General features: G+C 40.9%; 1 protein-coding gene across 9 annotated transcripts in view; it reads right to left on the bottom strand.

Annotated features, from left to right (window-relative positions):
- MAST4 (microtubule associated serine/threonine kinase family member 4) overlaps nt 1-22,360 on the bottom strand; it is a 269,784-nt gene that overhangs the window by 97,114 nt on the left and 150,310 nt on the right. For 2 of the 9 annotated variants that reach the window (XM_050330034.1, XM_050330035.1), the window contains exon 2: nt 21,901-21,981. The exons of 5 other annotated variants lie outside the window; for them this stretch is intronic. In XM_050330034.1, the coding sequence (XP_050185991.1) occupies nt 21,901-21,981 (81 nt within the window). Of the gene's footprint in view, nt 1-4,177; nt 4,302-21,900; nt 21,982-22,360 lie in introns of those variants that run through there. 2 more of the 9 variants (XM_050330036.1, XM_050330037.1) reach the window with 1 other exon arrangement.

Genomic DNA, 22,360 nt, shown 5'->3' with positions numbered 1-22,360 from the left:
ATGAGTGGGATCATTAGTCCAACAGATTAATTTCTAACAAAATATATTCAATTACAATGTGTTTTGAAAGCACAGATAGCCTGCACAGATGTAATTCTTATTCCTCCTTCCCCCCTTTTGGGATAACAATCTTCTCTCTAAACTTATTCATCTATTAGGATAACAGCTCCCACTCTATTGCTTGTAGGCACAAAGGTGAGTGAAGAAAGCCGAAAGTAAGGAAAAGGTAAAGCTCTTCAAACTACTACACTCCCAAATATACATTAAAAACAACACTGTTACATCAAAAAGAAACACTTTTTAAACAAAATTTTAACTGATGTTTACTATTATGTAACAAAAGTAAAATAATTCAAATTGAAACACAGATTCAGCCAACATCAATAGAATAACATGGTTTTGTGGCAGTTTTTATGTTAATAAGTATGCTTGGTTTTCTTATGTATCAACAGGACCACTTTTAATACCTACTATTAAGCAAACCAATCCATTTATAGTATATTTACTTATAGTATACTATGTTGACAAAAGAAAAAAACCAGATCTACACAAGAACCAATAGTAAGAGTTTACATTATAATTTTAACATCACTGAACCTACTCAAACAGCCAACTCAGAGACGTTCAAAAAACCCACTTAGTATTTTCCAGGAAGCATGTTGTCCCAAAAGTAATAGAACTACAACAAAGTTTGACCACTCTGTACTCTGTGTTTCCAATATAAGTTATAATTTTCCTTTGTGTTTAGGTTTCAGAAATGGTTATAAACTGTCAGGACATATACTTGATGACTGATGAATATTTTATCCCATATCATGAAAGACTAACTACCACTTCAATGACTGTACACAAATAAAATGAAGACAACACAAATCATCTATGAGTCTCCTCTGGCTCTGGGGAGAGGCAACTGGGCAAGCACTCATGAATTTCAAGCCTTTGGGAAAGAAACCCCCCTCTGACTCAAAGAAAGACCGACAGTAATAACATTGTTTCACTGCAACTACCACAAAGAAATAAGAGAAAAGGACATACACACAAAAAAGGTTATTGGTTTGCCAGAGAAGATACAGAGAGAAGATCAGAGGCAAAGAGTGAAAGTGGCAGAGAGAACCAAATACGTATCACAGAATGAAACAGAAAGTATTTAGTGATTTTTTCCATGTTAAGAAAGTGTATGTGTATATGTGTACATATTTATCCCTTTGTAAATGTACACAGCAACCTATATAAATGAATGTCTACACCCAGAGAGAGACCCTCTCACTCTCTCTAGTTCTCTACTCCACAATGTGATTCCAGGCAGGAATCTAAATCCTCTTAAGGGTCCACATAGCTACAGCAACAAAAAAGAAGTAAACACATGATGGCATACACGTTTCTTTGCTGTAAAAGTGCATGGTGTAATCCACGGCATTTAAAGGCTCAGCAATTTGAATACCAAACACCTCCAATTCATAACTGAAGAGAATTTTTCTACCCGTCAGTCCTGAAAACCCACTCCAAGACTTGAAATTCCGGCTGAGATGTTTCTTATCCAGGTATCACTTCCACAACGAACTGCTGCAACTGAAATTCAGCTACATCTAATGTTGGAAAACTCCTCCGTAAGGAAACTACCTTCTCCTTTTTTATTTCTTAGAACCTCAAACAGATAAATGCTTATGTCAAGCAAATCTGTACAAAGAAACAAAATTCTTAGTACTAGCAGTCAATTCTCACTATCCCAAGTGTCAAGAAAGTATGATACTGCTCATAGATATGGTACAGTCTAGCAGGCCACAAGAATCTGATAGTGCAGGTAGAAGTAACTGAAAAGGCAAAAGGAGCATAAGTAAAAGGCAAAAATGGCCAACCAAACTGTAAAATTATTGCTCTCACACTGGCAAGGAGTCAGCCTGTGGATAAAAAAAAACAAAAACAAAAACACAAAACAAAACAACAATGAATGCCCCTTGTAAAATTTTCATGAAGCACCAAGGCATACAGAAAGCTAGACAAGTTTCATAGGTAGTGTTACTATTATGTAAAAACATCTCTTGGATCAGTGGGCCCAAAACTTTCACTCAAGCACAGCCAGCAGATTCAGATGACAGGAACTAGACTCCCTTCAGGTCTTACTCCATAGCCTACTCCTTGGGCTCTGAAATGTCTGGAACCCTATACAAAACAGGAGTGGCTACCACTACCCAGCAGCACTCTTAGAAAGGGAAGACTTCCTGTGGCAAGTCAAACAAAGTAGGCATCTATCCTTCCAGTCTTTCCATGCAACAGCTGGGTCTACAGCTGACTGAGCTTGTGACAATGGGGCAGTTGAGATACAGCTCAGAACAAGTAGACCCTGGTATCTTAACTATCTAAGCCCATTTCTACAGGAGAATCTGCCCTGTCTGTATTAGCTTTAATTCTTCTGACAGTTTTATTGCTCTGGAATCTCTTATATTAGTAAATGAATTACAAGTATAAGAGTGTAGAGAACAGGTCCACCTTTAAGAAGAGAGATGAAGAAATGTGTGGTCAGCCTTCCCCAGGTAGCAGATCCTGAGCTCCCTACTCAGAAGAGAGAGCCAGAAGGAGGGCATCTGGACCCAGTAAGAGTAAGCAGCCTTGAAATTCCACTGTTGGCTTTTTAGTTTCACAGTGCTGTGACACACTGATTTGGCTAAAGAGATGGCATTAAATATTGAATATCCTTGTAATACATAAAACGTAACTGCATATATGGCATGTACTATTCACTGATATGTCATATATGGGATACGCTGAGACAATATTCAATGCTGCTTTAAAAAGTCAAATATTTCCACAACCCACTGTTGTATTAAGTATATTTGAAAAGCAGGAAAGCATCCAAATATTAAAAACCAAAATAACACGTGGTATGCATTTATTTCATGCTTCTTGTGAAGTCTATGAAGTCTCTCTCCTCTACCTGCCACGCAGCCATACACTTTATAACAGGTATTTTTAGGTCTTCACACAAGTGTAAAACCAATTTGAGTAAGAACAGTGTAGATAATTAAAAGAAGCTCCAGCATGTTCCCCTTTTTTAAGTCGGGTACATTTGCAGCAGAAAAATGCATAAGGCCTATACAGATTCTCAGTTAACACTGAGTAAGAGTAAAAATATTATTTACAATAGAGGGTTAATAATTATAAAGTAATTTAGCACTTCCATCTACCCCAAGGAGGAAACACAAAGAATGAATATTTACTGAAGGAACAGTTTTGCACTGATGTGAAATAGACCACTTGTTATTCCTGCTTTAACTTTCTGCCATTAAACAGATGGTCACTTTTTTCCTTTTGAAAAAACATTACTACGAAAACACTTATACCTTATGAATAGCTGCTCTACTGGCTTGTTTCGTGCCACCTTTTTAGCCAGTGGAAGAAACATTTCACACATGTTCTCCAAGGATAATATATAAGCCAATAATCAAGGTGGTTTCACAGACCATAATCATAATTTAAAACAACTGATATGTCTCAAAATGGCACATACTAGTGTATAAAGTTACAAACTTCTATATTTTTTTCTGCTCCTTGTAATAGGGTCATATGCTTAACTGCAAGGGACACCACGGCACAAAAAATGACCATAAGGTGAAACTTGTCACTATTCTGCCCATTGACGGCAAAACTCTTTAACTTTTACTTGGCATTTATTATTTCCAAACCTCCCCCTGACACCCCCTCCCTCCCCCCCCCAGCTTTTGACAATAATAAAAATGCTACACAAATAAAAAGTCCATTCCTGTACTAACAAATGTCAGCTAGCCTGTCTAAAAACAGTAGTGACACAAACTTGTCCCTTCAGGAACACCGAACAAAGCAGGCTATCTTGAGTTGTCCATATAAAGAATATCTGCTCCCGATAAACAGTCCAATATTTGAGAGCAAGCTGCAAGTGTCTTTAGGGGGGGGAACAGGAAAGAGGGGAAGGAAGAAGGGCTGGCGAAAACAAAACACCACCTCATAAAAGGAGGCAAAATAACACGCAGCGGCCGGTATAAAAAATCCACCACTAAGGGCCTCGCAGGGAGAGGCTCTCAGCTCTCACGGCTCCAGACCGGCAGAAGCCAGGAGGCCGCGAATCCTCCCCATGGCTCTTCTGGCGGGGATCAGGAAATCCAGTGCCCGCTCCCGCGCACCTGGAGCGGCCGGCCGGCCTTACCTCTGCGTCCGGCGGAGCCGGCTGCTCCGCCGCAGGTGGGGCAACGTAAAGTTGGAAAGGAGCGTCCAAAAGCTAGGGTCCGACATATCCATTGTCCTGCGCTGAAAAGCTCACAATCTTAGAGCCATAGTACGACGAGGAAGGGAAGGAAGGGACAGCAGTCCCGAGAGTTAGAGAGCGGGAAGCCCGCCAGCCTCCGAGGGGGCGGAAGGAGAGCGGAGGTAGCAGCAACTGGGACCGGCTGAAACTTTCCTGTGCGGCTTCTCCGCGGGCACCGCCCCGCCCGGCCCCGGCAATTGGCGGCCGCGCCACTCCGCCCACCCCCCGCGGGTCAGGGGACACCGGGCAGGGAGCGGGGCAGAGCCGGGGCACAGCTCCCGCGGGGCGGGGGACACCGGGCAGAGCCGGGGCACAGCTCCCGGGGGGCGGGGGACACCGGGCAGAGCCGGGGCACAGCTCCCGGGGGGCGGGGGACACCGGGCAGAGCCCAGGGCAGAGGTCCCCGCGGAACAGCGGCACCCGGCAGAGCCGTCCAGCTGCGCTCGATCTGCCGGGCACCGCACGCTAAAGACCACGGCTACGTGTGTATTCATTGCCGTGGCTTCATGCCTATCCCTCCAGAACTGACGGTACATGTACTTAATTACTGTTTGTCACACTGGCTACCTGCCACTCCAGACACCAGGAATTTGCCACGGAAAGCTGGGACACCCTCTCCTGCCAGCTATCGGTTTTGGCAAAGCTATTCTGAAACACAAGCTGGCAAAAGAGGGGTACGGAAAGGCTCTGAGTACCTTTCCCACTCAAAATAGTGACCTAATCCCTAAGGTACTTTGACTCATTTCCTCCCCTTCCTCCTCCCAGTTTTCTTCCTTGGCTTCCCTCTTCGCGATTCCCCAGCTGCCTTCCAGCTCATCTGGTTTGGTTCCTTGACTCCTCCCCCGTCACCGGCGCTCATTTTAGCCTCACGTGTGCTGACTATTGTCCTCAGTCTTTTCACACCTAATTCCAGCGCAACTCTCAAGTGCTCTCCTCTCTCCCTCTGCAGCTCTGTCTAGAATAGCATATTTCCTCATATCTCTGCAGTGTGCAAATAAAAGTGTTTCTAAAATTACTTCTCTACTACGTTGTCATTCTGTAATGCCTAACTCCAGCTGTTGGAAGCTGTTGGTTGTTAGGTACAGAAAAACAATTTGTGTGCCTTCAAAAAAATTAGGTTTCTTTTATTGTACTTAAAAATTTCTACTTGCCTTTCCATTTATCTGAGGGTCACATTTAAGGGACTTTATCACATTTATGGTTATGGAAAGAATGCTGCAATTTTTGTGCTGAGACTTTATTTATTTTACTGAAAGCATGGTTCCTGCATAATCTCAACATTGCAGGTGCTATATCTTGGGAAAACACTAACTACTGTGATAGCTGGCAGCACTGCACTCTCTAAACCTATGACGCACTGTGTTTAAATCACCCATGGCTGTCTGTGCATAGGAGGAGGAAAATCACATAAAACAAAAGAAAAATCTGATGTAAACACAGATGAGTCTATCACTTGGGTGAAAGAAAACCCATGGCGCAGAATGCTGCAGCGCAGAGCTGGAGAAGCTCTCATGACACTTGGAATGAGACAGCTCTCACAATACCAGCTCAGCATGTAACACAGCATTGCAGTGTTAGCCCTCATTTTGATACGCCTCCAGAAACACACACTGCCAGGGAAGAACGAGTGTCCTCCACCAACTAACACATGTTAATTTTAGGGGTGGAAAGGAACGTTTTCTTGGGACAGCTTTACAAGTAACAGGTACAGACCACTGTATTCAAGAAATGGGTTTAGACAGGTATTTAATAAGGTGTTGACACTCTAGTTACCACCAAAGGCCTTAGTACAAATCCCCATAAGACACCATTTACTGACGTGCCCCAGTACATATCAGTGTAACACTGATCAAGCACAAAAGAATCATCTAACACTTCTTTAAAGACATTGTAATTTTAGAAAAGACCGTTTCTATGAAAGAAGAGAAAACAATCCCATCTAGGTCTCAGGTCAGATTTTCTTGTATGAGAAAGGCTGAAATGGCTGCAAAAGCTGGTACTTGGGCTGATCTCCATTTGTGCCCTGCAGGAGGGCACTTCTCAGCCAGACTACTCTTTTTATACCCCCTATTAGGATGAGGGACTATTCACATCTACTGCAGCCAGTACAAGAAAAACTCTCATCCATTTGTTTTCATTTTGAGGCATGCTTGAGCATACTGAGCGTTAAGTTTTAAAGGTTCATATGAGGGCAAGCATGGCTGGCAACACTCCTTTCTTCAAATGCTTAAGACGGAAATTCTCAAATCTCTACATAAGCACCAAAAAACACCTCTTCCTCCATGTACTCCATTACTTTATCTTCTCTACTATGTACACAAGTTTTTGCCTGTAAATAGCATGTTTGGAGAAAGAACTACATATAATCACGAAACAAGGGAATTACCCCTAACCGATGTTTTGAAAAGCACTGGCTAAAGAATAAAACCAAAATCTTCCACCTATCACACATGAAAAGTTTCAGTGTCCCCACTGCCCTGAAAACTCTCCCCTCTTCTCACTCTTCCTAAGAGGCAGTTGGAGTAACAAAAGCAGTTCAGTTTCCATAAGTGTTAAGCACATCATGTGTGGGGGTGATCACGGAACATGGAAGTCAAACTTTATTTTACATCAAGGCCAAAAATTACCAGTCTTTTGTTTTGCAGGACTGTAATTTAACTCATGACTTCTTTGTGAAAATCTCTACCACTTTATCAAGAATGGTGTGAAACCTCCAATTCTGAAACATACTCTAAAAACTTTTTAAAATTAAGCAAGACTAGCTATCATACTGTGAGCAAAGACCCACATGAAAAAAGATGATAGCTGCTTGCAAGTAGACAAATCCTGATCAAAAAAATAAAAAAAAGTTTAAAGTTCAACCTTTCTATGTCCAACCAGAGATGACTACATCAAAAGCCATTACACAGACCCAGATCCTGCAATCTACATTTCATGATCTGAAAAGCTGGATTTTTGCAAAAGCAGAAAGGAGTGAAAAAATTCTAGGCAACAGCTTCTACCCATGTATATAGCAACAGAGAGTATCATAATGTTGTGACTTAGGAATGGTGTTCCCCAGTTTAATGTTCCCACTGAGACTCTCCAAACCACGTGCTGCTTGCTTGCTCTCCCCTCCCCATTCCACCCTTGTGGCAGGAAGGAGAATTGGAGGCAAAAGAGGTAAATATCACAGACTGAGATAAGAACAATTTACTGGAAACAGCAGTGAAATAAGAAAATTAAGAGTAACAGCAACAATATTAATGACATAGGGCGCAAGAAACAAATGATTCGCATGCAAGTTCTCACCCCCAAAAATACCTCACCACTCCCACCACCATGTTACCTGACCCAGAAGGGACCCTTCCCCTACCCCCATAAACGTCATGAGGTGGTACAGACTAACCTCCAGGTCTCAGCCATGCCCCCTCCTGGCTACCGCAAAAATTAACTCTGACCTGGCTGGAACCAGGGCAACATGATCACATCAGAGTGTCATTCTACATTTTAATGCTTAACACTGCTTACTTCAAGCAGTGGGTGGATGGTCAAATCCCTTGCAATTCCATCTCTAGACCCAGCACAAACTATTCACAAGCAACAGCTCCCCGAGTTACATATGATGACCTGTAGGTCCAAACATAATTTCACCTTGACTGTGCAGAGAAGTGCACAGTTAGGTACACACACAGTCCTCCTACTCAGTCACACTGTTTGTAACACAGGCTTGAAAGCAAGAAGACTTGGCTGATTATTTTTCTCAAGTGCTTGCTGGACATAAGCGTATGAAGTTAGCACTACAGAGACTCTGACAAAGGAAATGAAGGGAGAAGCTGTGTGAGAAGTCCATCATAGTCCCACAACAACCTTATACAAATTACAGACTTCATAAGGGGGAGCATAGGCCTTATCCTTAAGAGCACAACATGTAAGGGAGGGTGAAGCCTTTGCAATGCCTGTCAATAAACAACACAGCTTTCAAAGTGGTGCCTGCAGTTGGTGACTTTCCATGACAGAAAAATGCCTGATTAAAAAAACGAACATTTCATGGAAGAGTGAAATTTTGCGAGCCTATTAGTGTCACACAGATGCTAACAGGACAGTTTGTCTCACAACATAGTGAACTGAATCAGCTCAGTGAAGGACACCCCAGGATCAGACCCAGTACAAGGGAAACAGACAGAATGAATGGCCAGGCAGAAAGGCAGAGGCAGCTAGACCACTTTTTTTGCAGCAGCTGTCCCTAAAATTTGAGCCGCTTTCACTATAAGCACTGATAGTGCTGCTTACCCTTCAGAAACACAGCTTCAACAGGCTCAACAAATGTATTGTGTCTTTAAGCCACTGCAATTTACTCACCTCTGCCATGTCAGTAAGTAAGTAATGGCCAGTCTTCGCGAGCGAAGATCCGGGGAAGGTCTTTCCACCTTCCAGCCTGCGCATTGGATTTTTTAGGTGAGACACAGTGTGCGCGGAACTGAGCCCACCCTTTAATCCTAAGGTTCATCTGCCGGGGCCAAGCGAGCTTGGACGGTGGCAGCGAGGTCCTTAGGACGTAGGTGGGTTGCCTTTAAGGGCTAACGAGCTCCACCTGCCCGGTGGTCTAGGGGTAAAGGCGCTGCCATGTAGAACTGGACAAAAAAATCGAACAATAAAGATGATAATGTTCAAAAATATGAAAACCCGACGTTATTAGGAACAGATCTATGCCATATTGGTAAGTGCATACTTGACAATTACCTACAATTTTCCTGTAACAAAATATTACTGGTATATTCAGCAACTTTCCCTCAGTATCCAATTAAAACACTGAATTCTGCAGTAGTCAAAAATAAATAAAACACAGCAGTTAAGAAGCTGCAAGCTAGTCCTTAATAGGATTTTTTGCTTAAGTTTTCAGCTATACAGACACTTGCAAAACAAGAGGCAATTAAGGCTACTTCATGTCTTAGGAAATGTTTTACTATATAAATGGGATGATGACTTCTATTTATCACAAAGAATTACATAAGCTAGCATGTAACAAAACAAGTGAAAAGAATCATTAAGTTTTCCCTTTTATATTCACTTGAAGATAAAAAACATCACACAAGTCAGACAAGGTGACTAATCTACCCTTGTTTTGAAGAAAATTACATTTTCAAAAGTAAACTTATAAAATTCATCCTTAGAAAAGTCTAATTTCTAAATGTCAACACTTACTTCCAGTAATTAACAGCAATAAAAATTCTTTCCCAGAAACATTTTGTTATATAACACCAATCGCTGATTTTAAGTACCACAATGAAATGCTGAGGAAGTTGAAAGTGTATCTTTAAAAACACAATGAAATACAGATACTAAATCAATATTTTGCACATAATATTCCAATGCAAAAGTTATCTAACCTACCATCTTCATACTGACAATTACACTAATATGCACTGGAATTTTTAAAAACATATACGAAAACCTTCTGGAATCACTGCCCAAAGGCATTACAGAGTGCTCATATCTCATCAGCTTTACAGCATGATGTACACTGAAAGCAGTTAACCAGCAACAGTACAGACAATAAAGACGCTACAAGTTGTAAAATCCTAGTAGTATAGGTCTTGTATGGAAAAAAAAGAGTAAGTCTGTGAACCAGGAAAGAAAAAAGGTTGCCTTAATTCACCTTTTCCATTTTCATGGGCTAGGAAGATTTTGAAATCACATCTTTTAACAACAAACATATGCTTCTCATTTCATCAACATCTTAGAGGAATGTTAGATTAGAATTGAGCTCACAGATCACTTGAGAGGAGTTTGGTTTTGTTTAGTTGAGCCTTTTTAGTCAGATAGTTATTATCAATGAGTAACAAAAGAACTGGCAAAATTCTCATTCAATTATTGCTACTTTCAAAGTGCCTTAAAATAGCTCCGTTTTACAGCAGTGGAACTAAGCTGTCATTTCATAACACTCCATTTCATAACATCCATAACAGGATATTAGCCACTGTCAGCAGTGAATTCAGGTATGGTAACTTCCTTACTGTCACTAACACAGTTTTACACAGGGAACAATTCTATCCAAACAGATCTTGTTTCAAATAAGATTTCCAGTCCAGTCAATAACAATCTCAGCTGACTAAACACTGAGACATTTGAAAAACATTCAACCAATCTCCTCACAATGTTTTAGTAATTTAACTATCGCAATACAAAAATTCATGTGTGATGAGGGAAACATTAAAACTCACCTATAGATTTGAGAAAGTAACTGCACACTAAACATTGCTAGTGGATCATACAGGGTTATGTTTTTTGTTTAATACAATTCAATGCGCTCTCGATGATCTGGAAACAAATATGATAACCTTTCCAGCAAACAACACAAAAGAAGTTAAGTAATCACAGGAACAAGATAGTTTATCACTGGATAAAGCAGCCTGGTTTGAACAAACATGCATCATAGCCATCAAGTCGTATCAAAGCACAAAAACATCCCACAGATCTCCAAGGTCATAAAAAAGTCAGGAGTTCAAAAAAGAAGTTATAATGAAATCTGAACTATAGTGTGCAACTTGAAAATCTTCATTTATTTCACTTAGTCAAGTCTCCTGGAGACCCTTGTTTGTTTAGAATGTGTATCCCCAGCAAGAAGATATTTTTGAGAGGAGACAGGTCATAAGAATAGCAAACTCCATCAAAATCTCTCACAAATACTAGAGTTAGGGGTTCAATCTGCAGGAGTCAGACAAAAAAGCAGTTTTAAATTCTTTCATCTTACCCACTGTAAGATAGTGTGATTTCCTATCACCATAAATCTTATATGTCTTCCTATTCAAAAAATTAATCAACTTCAAATAAGCATTGGAGGGTAATTAAAAAAAAAAACACCTCTAAACAAGGTCTACAGCCTATTTTATACATGATGTTACAATAAAGGATCTCATTGGTCTATTCAATCTTTTAAATGTAGTAATTATTATTATTACCACTCAAATATAAAATTGAAATCTTGCTCCCCCTAGTGGCTGATGTTTAGTACCTTCTAGTGACTGCACACGATTTTCACTGTGGGATGGATGTACAGTGTAAAAATAAGTTGAAGAAATCACAGCAAGGAAAGAAGTATTTTGTAGGTGTATAATGTATGTCTGCCAAGTTTCTAAGTTTTTTTAGGTTCATTTATAAATACACATAAACACTATTACTCTAAACACTTCTGAAATAGCGTGCCAAATTCTAAAAAATCTCCCACAACTCTAGTTTATTATAGCTCATTTAATAGAAACACATTTCGGAAAAGCAGTGGTCCCACATCACTTCACATTTCTAAAATCATGCACAATGTATTTGGAAGTTAAATATATTGTATATCCATCTGCATCAGGCATCAGAATTCAAATCAGGCAATGCTATTTTTAATCCAAATTTTGCTGTCTGTAGTGCAATGAGCCAACCATGCTAACAACTATGCTACCTATTTGCTTTGGTCCTAGACATTAGCTTCTCCCTCTAAGCTAATCTAGCAAACAGACTAATTAGAAAGTGTAAAATAACTACTTCCAAATTTTATCACTGAATTTACATTTACCTTGGCAAGTAGAGAAGCATTACTACATTTCACAAGCACTGCTTTATGTGGTAAGCAAGTCCAGAAAGGGAAACAGAAAATATCTTATAAAAATGTCATAATTTTTCAGATACTATGGTGCTTGGATCTTGACTTTATTATCACAAATACTAGGGGATGGCAGGAGGAATACTGTACTAAGTAGCTAGTATTATCCCATCCTGCTTCATTTGTTCTTCAAGTACCCTTTTGCCAGCACTTAGCAGCATCTTAAGAGGATCACACCATTTTTTCAAATCAGTAATTTACTATTTTTGTGACTGCAGTACCACTGATACAAATGTGAAGGTAGCTGTGTTGTCCAGCAGATACATAAAGAGCCATAATGAAGTTTTCCATGGTTTTGGGCATTCATGTGAAACAATGACACCCTGAAGAGACCTATCTTATTGAACTAGCCCAGACCACATAGTCAGAGGTTCTCCTGACATCACACACCGTCACATTTTATCAAGCACCTTTTTAAAATAACAGCCACAGCCTACATGGTAAATGGCATTATCTTTAACGGTCAAGGTGAAATTCCTAAACAATTTCTTGAGAAACTCTGGATACAATCATTCTTCTAAAACAGTATAAACTTAGATATTGTTATACAATCACAGCTGCAGTCAACAAAGCAGTAATTTTTGAGAAAAAAAATCTGAATTCAATTGTAGAAAACCTTTTCTTTTTTTTTTTTAAGAGAAGATTTTGGAGTTAACACTGTAAAGTTAAATTCGTTTTTTTTATAATTTAAAACCAAATAAATCTGGCAGTCTGTATGAACATTACATACAGCATATAATCTTTCTCTGCCTTTTAAAGATGAAAACATTCATATCCGACTCTTCTCTTTTAAGGGAAACAGATTGTTTAAAATTTGGTTTGAAACATGTCTTTAAAAAAAAAGATTGTTCAGCATTTGTAAGTTTCTTCAGCTTTGTTTTATTTTAGTAACTTTCTACTTATGGAAAAGGAAGTCCAAGACTCACTAGTTTCATTACTTTTCCTCAGTTAAATGGAACATTTTGTCATGCCACCACAGTATTTTGGTTTAAAGAATCCCAAACAATATACTCCTCTGAGAGAAATACTAGTCCTTATATAGAGCCATTTCCTTGTGTTCAACTCTGCCCCAGGGGAGAACCCACTGCCATACTCACCAATTTGAGTAAAATACTTCAGGGATTTTCTATGTTCTAGTCAAATGAAGATATCAACCTCAAGTCCTTTTCAATAGCTTTGAATCCTGATAGATTTGGGAAAGGTATCATCATGAGTTGTAACTTTCCTCATTTTTAAAACACCTCTTGGGGTATGCAGGAGGTTTAATGGAAGTCAGCACAGTGAAGCTCTCAAGTCTGTCACTCAAAGTCTAAACACATCAATTCCTCTGATACTGAATTTAAAAGCAGTTATGCAGTATAAATGCTGTCTTCAGTAAGACAGGAAATTTCATCTGCTGTAATATTTACACAATTAATTTCCTATATTAATCACCCAATCAGCACAAGACTAATGGCTACAGATCCATTATAGATCTCTGTCAGAGCAATGAAATGAAAATGCTCCTCCCTAGCATTGGCAAGTACTGCATTTACTAAAGGTAACTTAAACACATAATTTACTTTGAATCATGATTTAAATCACAATGAATAAAAATTGTGAATGAAAAAGGTGCCAAAAATTCAGGGCTTTGCAGTATATGTCCAAGTAGTTGCGTTTCCTGAGCTTTTCCTGTGCTTATCTGGCTTCATGCTTCAGTTTATCCATGTGATGGATCTGTTGTCAGCAAAACGGTGTGAGATGGAACACCCCATGCAGTGCGAGCCCGTAAACTGAAACTCAGGGACATAAGTAGTTAAAGGGAAAACATTATCCTAAAAAGAGTATCATGTGCACTGCCCATTAATGTTATCCTTGGTATTTCAAACAATGAGCTGAGCACACAGCTCTGCAAGTTGATAACAAACTTAAATTACTTTACATATCACCCTTAATGCTCTCCTCCTCAAAAGGCTAAATAAACAACCATAGGTGTGTTTCAGAGCACACACCCTGGTTTAAATCTGAATTTCTGAATAACGCTAATTACACTCAGCACATAATCTTATGTCTGTGAGGTTTTCTCAACAGTTAACTATTCTGTCGTTAAATGGTACTGCAGCTGAATAATATGAACTGTACATTCAGATGCCAAACAGAGCACCACTGGAAGTAGCAGAATTAACTACATAGAAAGAAGACGATTTCAAGGAAACAAAATTAAAAGCAAGCACCTGGAAGTGCAAGAGCAGTAGAGTCTATTTTTGTTAGCTATGCTTGTCAAAACGGGGGAGAAAATCCTCAAAATTAAGGACAAAATACTAAAAATTACCTCATGGCTAAGGTGTCTCAGGGTCTAAGACCTACTGTTATCTAATTATTTAATCTGTTAAGCTTCAGTTCTCCACCCGTAAAGCAAAGATAAATGCCCTACTACTTCTTGGGATTGCAGTGAAGATAATTCTAGAAACATCTGCTTTAAATGCTCAGATACTAAAAAAAAAAAAGAGGAAAGAAAGAAGTAGACAGTAACAAGGGGAATCTTCAGGCTGAGCATTCTATAGATTCAGAGGTATTGAATAATTTCTACAATTCCCACCTCCCTACAGGCAAAGATCATACAAACATAAGTTGAAAGGGATTCAGGAGTCAAGAAACAGTCTTAAATCTCTCTGACATGCACATTAGGGAGAATGACAAGAGTCAGAGAGGACACCACGACAAGTCATGAAATTTCACCTTTCAGCACAAAGCGAGGCAAACATTTTAGTTTAGTTTTGTAGGACTGAGAGTGCACATCAGCATTCCATAACAAGGCCGGGCAGGAGCAGGGGGGAGGGCAGACGGATCTGGGGTTTTCCCGGGCCAATGTGGGGGGGCTGGCGGGGCGGTCTCGTTTGGGGGGCCGCAGGTGGGCAGTGCAAAGGGGAGCTTGCGGTGGCACACTGGGGGATGAGGTTTGAGGTGGGCAGTGGGTTTACTCTGGGGGTTGGGGGTTTGGGCTGGGCACGGGCTGTGGAGGGTGCCCAAGCCTAGTGTGAATGTGGGGACCTCTTACACGTGTGCCCGCCCTTGCCCAGGAGTATGCCGGGATCGCTGCTCTTCGGGCGCTGTCGCAGTGGGAGAGTGGGAGTGGGATATGATGGGTTTGGCTTGCTTGTGGCTTCTGCCCAGGAATGTGGTCTGTTTTTGTTGTTTTGTGGGTTATGGGTTTCTGTGTTGGTTTTTTGGTTGGTTGGTTGGTTGGTTGGTTGGTTTTTGGTTGGTTTTTTGTCTTTGGTTTTTTTGCTTGTTTGGGGTTTTTGTTGTTTTGTTTTTGTTTTTGTTTTGTTTTGTTTTATTTTTCATAGTGTCTTAGAGGGGTGCTCAGGGCAAGGAAGTGTCCCTGGGTTAACTGTAGGAAGCTGTGAAGGAAAAGTAGGGACAGAAGCGCTTGTCCAAACTATTTCAGTATGACCTTATGAGGTTGCGAGCTGTGCTGACGGTGGCATATGCCTCCAGTAGGGCCTCCCATGCCAGACAGGTCAAAACTGAAGAGTCAAATGTGTCCATGGGCAGGATGAGCTCACTAACCTTCTGGCGGTCATCCTAGGAGAAGGACAACTCTAATTTCAAACCCAGGCAGATAGATCTCGCTTAGCCCTGTAAGGCCTTCCATCCAAGAGAAGGATACTCTAATCAAACCTATGTCCTGAGGACCTCACTGTCACTGTCCAAGCTTTCTAGGCCCTGGCAGATGAACCTCAGGAGTAAAGGGTGGGATCAGTTCTGTGCAAGCTGAGCCTCACCTAAAAAATCCACTGCGCAGGCTCTAGGGTTATACCCACACTTGTAAAGTCCTGCAGCGACAGGTGAGGGACGAAACGGCAGGTGATAAGGTGCACTGGAAGCTGCAGTCCTAACCCTGCATGCAGGAGTTTCAGGACATTGGTCGCCTGAGTGTGACCCTGGAGATGACAGACTCACTCGGCAGCATCCTGAATGACCAAGCAGCCTTTTTCAAGGAGAGTACTGCTTACTCCACATGGAGAGGGGCCTAGAAAAGGTGGCCTAACCAAAGCTCATCTCCATCCTTCACCTGGTTGGTAAACCGCGGCCAACGGGCATCTTCTGTTGCGGTCAAACAAAGATTAAGAGTAAAAGGCACACACCTGCCTCCAAAGGTGTACTCAAATTAACACTCGCATGCTGGAACATCAGAACCATGCTTGATACTGCAAACAGTGGCCGTCCTGAGCGTCGCTCTGCTCTAATTGCCCATGAACTGTCACGACTCAACATCGACATCGCTGCTCTCAGTGAAGTTCGTCTTCACGAGGAAGGCAGCCTTAGAGAACGTGGTGCTGGTTATACACTCTACTGGTCAGGTAAACCCAGTTCTGAAAGGCATCTCTCAGGAGTTGGCTTCATGAGTAAAAACTCCTTTGCCTCTAAACTCGAAAATCTGCTGACTGGTCATTCTGATCGTATTATCTCCATACGCCTCCCACTACACAACAAGCAACATGCTGTTCTCTTTAGTATATATGCCCCAACCCTCCAAGCTGACCCTGCTGAAAAAGATAAATTCTACAACGACCTACGCCGTCTTATCCAAAAGGTTCCTGCAGATGATAAGATCATTATCCTTGGTGATTTCAACACCAGAGTAGGAAAGAACTCTGAAGCCTGGAAAGGAGTACTAGGCAAGCGTGGTGATGGGAACTGCAATGATAATGGTCGCCTTCTGCTAGAGTTTTGTGCTGAGCAGCAGTTTACCATCACCAACACTATCTTTCAGCAGAAAGATAGTTTGAAGACAACCTGGATGCATCTTAGGTCCAAGCGTTGGCACCTCATTGCTTATATCTTGGTCCGACAGAGAGATATCCGCGATGTTCATCACACCCACGTAATGCCTAGTGCAGAATGTCAAACGGATCATCGCCTCGTGCGCTGTAAACTTAACCTCCACCTTAAGTTCAAACCTAAAAAGGGTGGTATTCTTAGAAGGAGACTTCAAGTTAACAATCTTCAAACAGCTACAGTGAGGGACAGCTTCCAGGCAAATCTTAAATCCAGGTTCGAAGTTCATTCCACAGATCCCTCTCCCGAAGCGCTTTGGCAACTTATTAAAAATAGCACTCTGCATTCCTCTGAAGAATCCTTAGGGTTCTCCTTCAAGAAAAACAAGGACTGGTTTGATGAAAACAATCATGAGATCCAGGAATTGTTGAGTAAGAGGAGAACTGCTCACCAAGCCCACCTTGCTCAGCCATCTTGTCACATAAGAAAAGCAGCCTTTTGACTCGCATGCAGCAAGCTACAACAGAAACTTCGTGACATCCAGAACAAGTGGTGGACCAATCTAGTGGAAAAAATCCAATTATGCGCAGACACAGGTGACTACAGGGGATTCTATGAGGCTCTGAAAACAGCTTACAGTCCTACACACCAGGTTCAAAGCCCATTACTCAGCGCAGATGGCCAAATGCTTCTCACAGATAAAGTTTCCATCTTGAATCGATGGTCTGAACACTTTCAGACTCTCTTCAGTACTAACCGTGTAGTTCAAGACTCAGCATTGCAGTTCATTTCACAACAACCAATGAAAACTGAACTGGATACTGCCCCCACCATGGGAGAAACTCTTAAAGCAATACAACAGGTTAAAATTGGCAAGGCAGCTGGGGTTGACGGAATCCCACCTGAAATCTGGAAGCACGGTGGCCAAGCACTCCATGCTAGGTTTCATGAATTTGTGGTGCGCTGTTGGGAACGAGGTGAACTGCCTTCAGACCTTCGTGACGCTGTCATCATCACCTTGTACAAGAGGAAAGGAGATAAATCAGACTGCTCAAATTACTGAGGTGTTACTCTGCTCTCCATTGCTGGTAAAATCCTTGCAAGAATTCTTTTGAACAGATTAATACCCACCATAGCAGAAGATCTTCTACCTGAGAACCAATGTGGTTTCTGAGCCAACAGAGGTACCACAGACATGGTATTTGTTCTCAGACAACTGCAAGAGAAGTGTCGGGAACAGAACAAAGGACTCTATGTTACCCTTTGTTGATCTCACCAAGGCTTTCGACACTGTGAGCAGAAAAGGTCTGTGGCAGATTTTGGAATGTTCAGGATGTCCTCCCAAGTTCCTCAAAATGATCATCTCGCTTCATGAGGACCAGCGCGGCCAAGTCAGATATGGCAATGCACTTTCTGAGCCCTTTCCAATAGCCAATGGTGTGAAGTAAGGCTGTGTTCTTGCACCAACTTTATTCACAGTCTTCTTCAGCAAGATGCTCCAAAGGGCCACGGCAGACCTTGATGATGAAAACGGTGTCTACATTCGATATCGTATGGATGGGAGCCTATTCAATCTAAGGCGATTGAAGGCCCACACTAAGACCTTAAATCATCTCGTCCATGAGCTGCTTTACGCTGATGATGCCGCCCTCCTCACCCACACAGAAGTAGCTCTGCAACGTTTAATGTCCTGCTTTGCAGAGGTTGATGAGCTGTTTGGACTGGAAGTCAGCTTGAAGAAAACAGAAGTTTTATATCAGCCTGCACCTCAGGAAGTCTCCCATCATCCCCATATCACCACTGGTGAAACAGAGCTCAAATCAGTCCAGCAGTTTAATTACCTGGGAAGCATCATCTCCTCAGATGGTAAGATTGATGCAGAAATAGACAACAGGTTAGCAAAGGCGTACAGAGCTTTTGGTAAACTCCATAAAAGAGTGTGGCAAAACAAACACCTGAAGAAAAGATCAGCATTTACAGAGCCATTGTACTGTCTACTCTTTTATATGGATCTCAATCATGGGTTGCAATCATTTACCACCGCCACTTGCGACTCTTAAAATGCTTCCATCAGCGCTGCCTCCGTACAATCCTAAACATCCACTGGACGGAATATGTGACCAAAACATCTGTCCTTGAACAGGCAGCAGTCACGAGCATTGAGGCCATGCTGCTGAGAACACAGCTGCGCTGGGCAGGGCATGTCTCCAGGAGGCATCTCTGCCTCCCTAAGATCATGCTATATGGGGAACTTGCCACTGGCTACCGCAAGAGAGGAGCCCCGAAGAGGAGATACAAGGACTGCCTGAAACAATCCCTCAGCCTTGGTCATATTGATCACCACCATTGGTCTACCCTGGCCTCCAATCGGGAGGCCTGGAGACACACCATCTATAACGCTGCTGCTGCTTTTGCGAACACACGCAGGATCACTCTCAAGGAGAAAAGACAACGCAGAAAGAATCGCGTCTTGTCGATATCACCTGGGGAGTCTTTCTGCTCTGCCTTCTGCAACCGGACTTGTCTATCTCGCATTGGCCTTTTTAGCCATCAGCGCGCTTGTAGCAAGCGTGGGTAGAGCCCCTCTCAAATCTTCGTTCATGAAGCCTAGTCATGATTTCAATTTCCTTTATCTTTTTTATTAGAAGCTACAACAATTTCAAGCACTTAGTATTTCCTTCTAGTCTTTTTCTAATACCTCCCCCACTGCATTCCCCATTACTATGACAAAGGACACCAAATTATCCACAGCAAAGAAAAGCATTCTGAAATTATGTCAGAAGCATACACATGTTAAATATCTCAGTAGCTGTGCTCAGCATACATTATCTTCATTTTCTCTCTTTCCTTGAAAATCTGCTGCTTATATTAATTAGTACTAAAATAGCACATATTTCTCCCCCCAACAGCAGTTCAAGTTTTCAGATGACTCAAACAGAAATACAAATATAATGGTAAAAGTGTGCCTAGCTTCCTGAGATTTGAAAAACCTCTTCATTCCCCATCCTCTCTAAGAAGCAAAGTATGGATAGTCTCACACTGCATCAGCAGGCAGGTATTTCCATCCACAGGATGATACTGTTTATTTTGTAAAAATCTTCATCATCTAGCTGGCAAAAGGTTCCCTTTAGGCTACTACTGTATGTGACAACTGCTATAAGCAGAACTTCAACAAAAACAACTGCCTAAGGAGCAGCTGTGCAAGTCAAAGGCCACGATGGAGATGACCCAGCATGAGAGAGAGAGAGAAAGAGAGAGAGGGAATGAGAGAGAGACATGAAAATCCTATCCATCCACTCTGGTAAGGCTCCCATGCTAACATTTCTGAGTATGAGCAAATGCTGAAGTAATTCCTCTCCTCCCACATACAGGAGCACTGTGAGCTAATTGAACAGGAAATGCTAATTACTTAATTACATAAATGTCAGGACAAAAGAACGTAAGAAAAATCCCTATGAACTTCAACATTTTTCAGCAGAATCAAGGAAGTCCTCATATATCAATAATTTCTAGTCTGTTTCTTCAAAAAGCATCTGAAAAGTCCCTACCCAGCATCCTCCAGCATAGGACGGAAAGTGCTCAGACTTGGTACTCTTGAGAGCCTCTTGCCCACTCAGCAAGGGTAAATAAAAGCCTTGAGGGTCCTCTTTCTGAAGACCATAAAAACACTGAGGATTGTGTCCATAGCACAGTTTGCATTGCAGGACATCCACACATCTGAAGAAGTAGTTCAGCAGGTCATTCAAGTCATGGCAAATTAAAACTTTGTACATTGCTTTTTGATTCCACAAAATTGACATTTTGAAAAAGAGTACTTCCTTCAACCCAGAGGGAAGTAATTTGTTCTGGCTGTATAAAATTAAAACCCAATGAGGAAATGCTAATTTTACCAAGCATTCCATACCAACAAGATAAACTCCACAGAATATACTGATTTTGCTAATAATTTATTAAAGAAGTATCACAAAAGTCTTTTCAATGAGAAAGAAAAAGTGTGTTTATTTAAATCATACTGAAAACTGCACAAATAAGGGATTCTCATACTATCGCTTCCCTAACAAAACAGGATATATAAAAATTACAATATTTCTTCAGAAACACATACCAAGTCATTAGGTTATTGCTCCATTTTTCAGTGTCACATGAAGCCTTGACAGAAGGACTCTGACATACTAGTTTGGTTTTAACTTTAAAGTATGCTGAAGAAGAGTAACATATCCAAACAACACTACATTTAAGAGGTAGTACCAAATAGGCACAAATATACCTTATTATGTCCTTTAACAAGGCAGTAGTCTTTATCCTCACAGTATCAAGCGAGACCTTTGACCAAAATAAGAAGAGTGTTTTTTGGTTTTTTTTTTTTTATCCATGAGGCATTGATAACTCATTAGTATCTTATTTTAAAAACTATTTTCCCTGTGGAGCAGAACCTCAATGACTGACACCTATGAAATCCCTGACTAGCTATTTAATTTTCTGCTATAAAAAGAAAATAAAGAAGAAAAAAAAAGTTTCTCTTTATCAGAAACATCCATCAACTATTATTTATTATGATAATTTTAGATAATAGGAAGAATTTAATAGTATTTTTAAATCATTTAATGACTTTCTGATCTCATGAAGCCTTTCTGGCAAAGACCAAAAATAATTATTCTTATGAATTAACCCAGGAGTAGAAGAAAGAAGAGGGTGAGAAGGATGTTCTACGTGGCTGTTAGGATTTATCTTAAAATCCTCCTAGTCCTGAGGAAGAAACAGTTCTACCAGTGTACTGTACATGACTGTCTTCTTCTAAAACACTCAACTCACTAAGCATACTATTACTCCTCAGGTAAGTAAAAAATAGCCATGTGTTCCATGAACCACCCACATTTCTGAACTCACCTTAAATTTCTCACAAAGCAGAACACAATTTGAGGTATGATGACAGGAAGCAAACTATAAAATTTTAGTAGCAGATTAATTCCTACGCAAGCAGACAAAGCAACACAGAATTAGGCATCAATATCTTGAGTCTCTGTACTCAATTTTGATGTCTCAAAATATGGATTATCCTGTATTTTTTCCATAAAACACTTTACTTCAGAACAGCAGCTGGTCAAGTAACACATAGTTTGGATTGCAGAGACACAATTAATTTTTTTTCAATTTTCCCTTTGCAATATGTTTTAATTGTCAGGTTTTGGATGCAGAAGAAAACATCAACAATGGAAGTTTACTTGCTTACCTCCAAAAATGAAAAGTGAACAGAGGACTGCATGGACTGCAGGGGCTTGTTGGGGTTGGGCTCAGGCTCCTTGGGGTGAGACTGCAAGTTAAAATAATGTCATCTCTAGTGAACAGAAGGTTTAGCAATAGTTGCATGTCTTAGCGTAGGAGTTATGAAAGGAGTTTCGGTTAGAACCAAAACATGACCATCCTTCTGAATGAAGTGATTGACAGTGGCCACGGTTTCTGACTGAAGATGAAATTGATTTAAATAAAAACAAACATGAGAACTGGTACTGATGCACATGCTTGACTAGATTAGACTTCCTCCAGGAATAATGCTTTTGTATTATCACTAAAAATTAGAAGTGCCCTAGTTAGCATCCATTTCACTACGAAATGTTTCCTTACAAAAGTTATATGGACATAAACAATTCATCCATATAACCCTTCCTTGAGCATCTGACTTCAAAGGTGCC

Source organism: Myiozetetes cayanensis, unplaced genomic scaffold, assembly GCF_022539395.1.
Source record: "Myiozetetes cayanensis isolate MyiCay16 unplaced genomic scaffold, myiCay2020 scf4, whole genome shotgun sequence".
Lineage (NCBI taxonomy): Eukaryota > Metazoa > Chordata > Aves > Passeriformes > Tyrannidae > Myiozetetes > Myiozetetes cayanensis.
The sequence above is the reverse complement of the archived record's forward strand: the minus strand, read 5'-3'. Positions and strand labels throughout refer to the sequence as shown.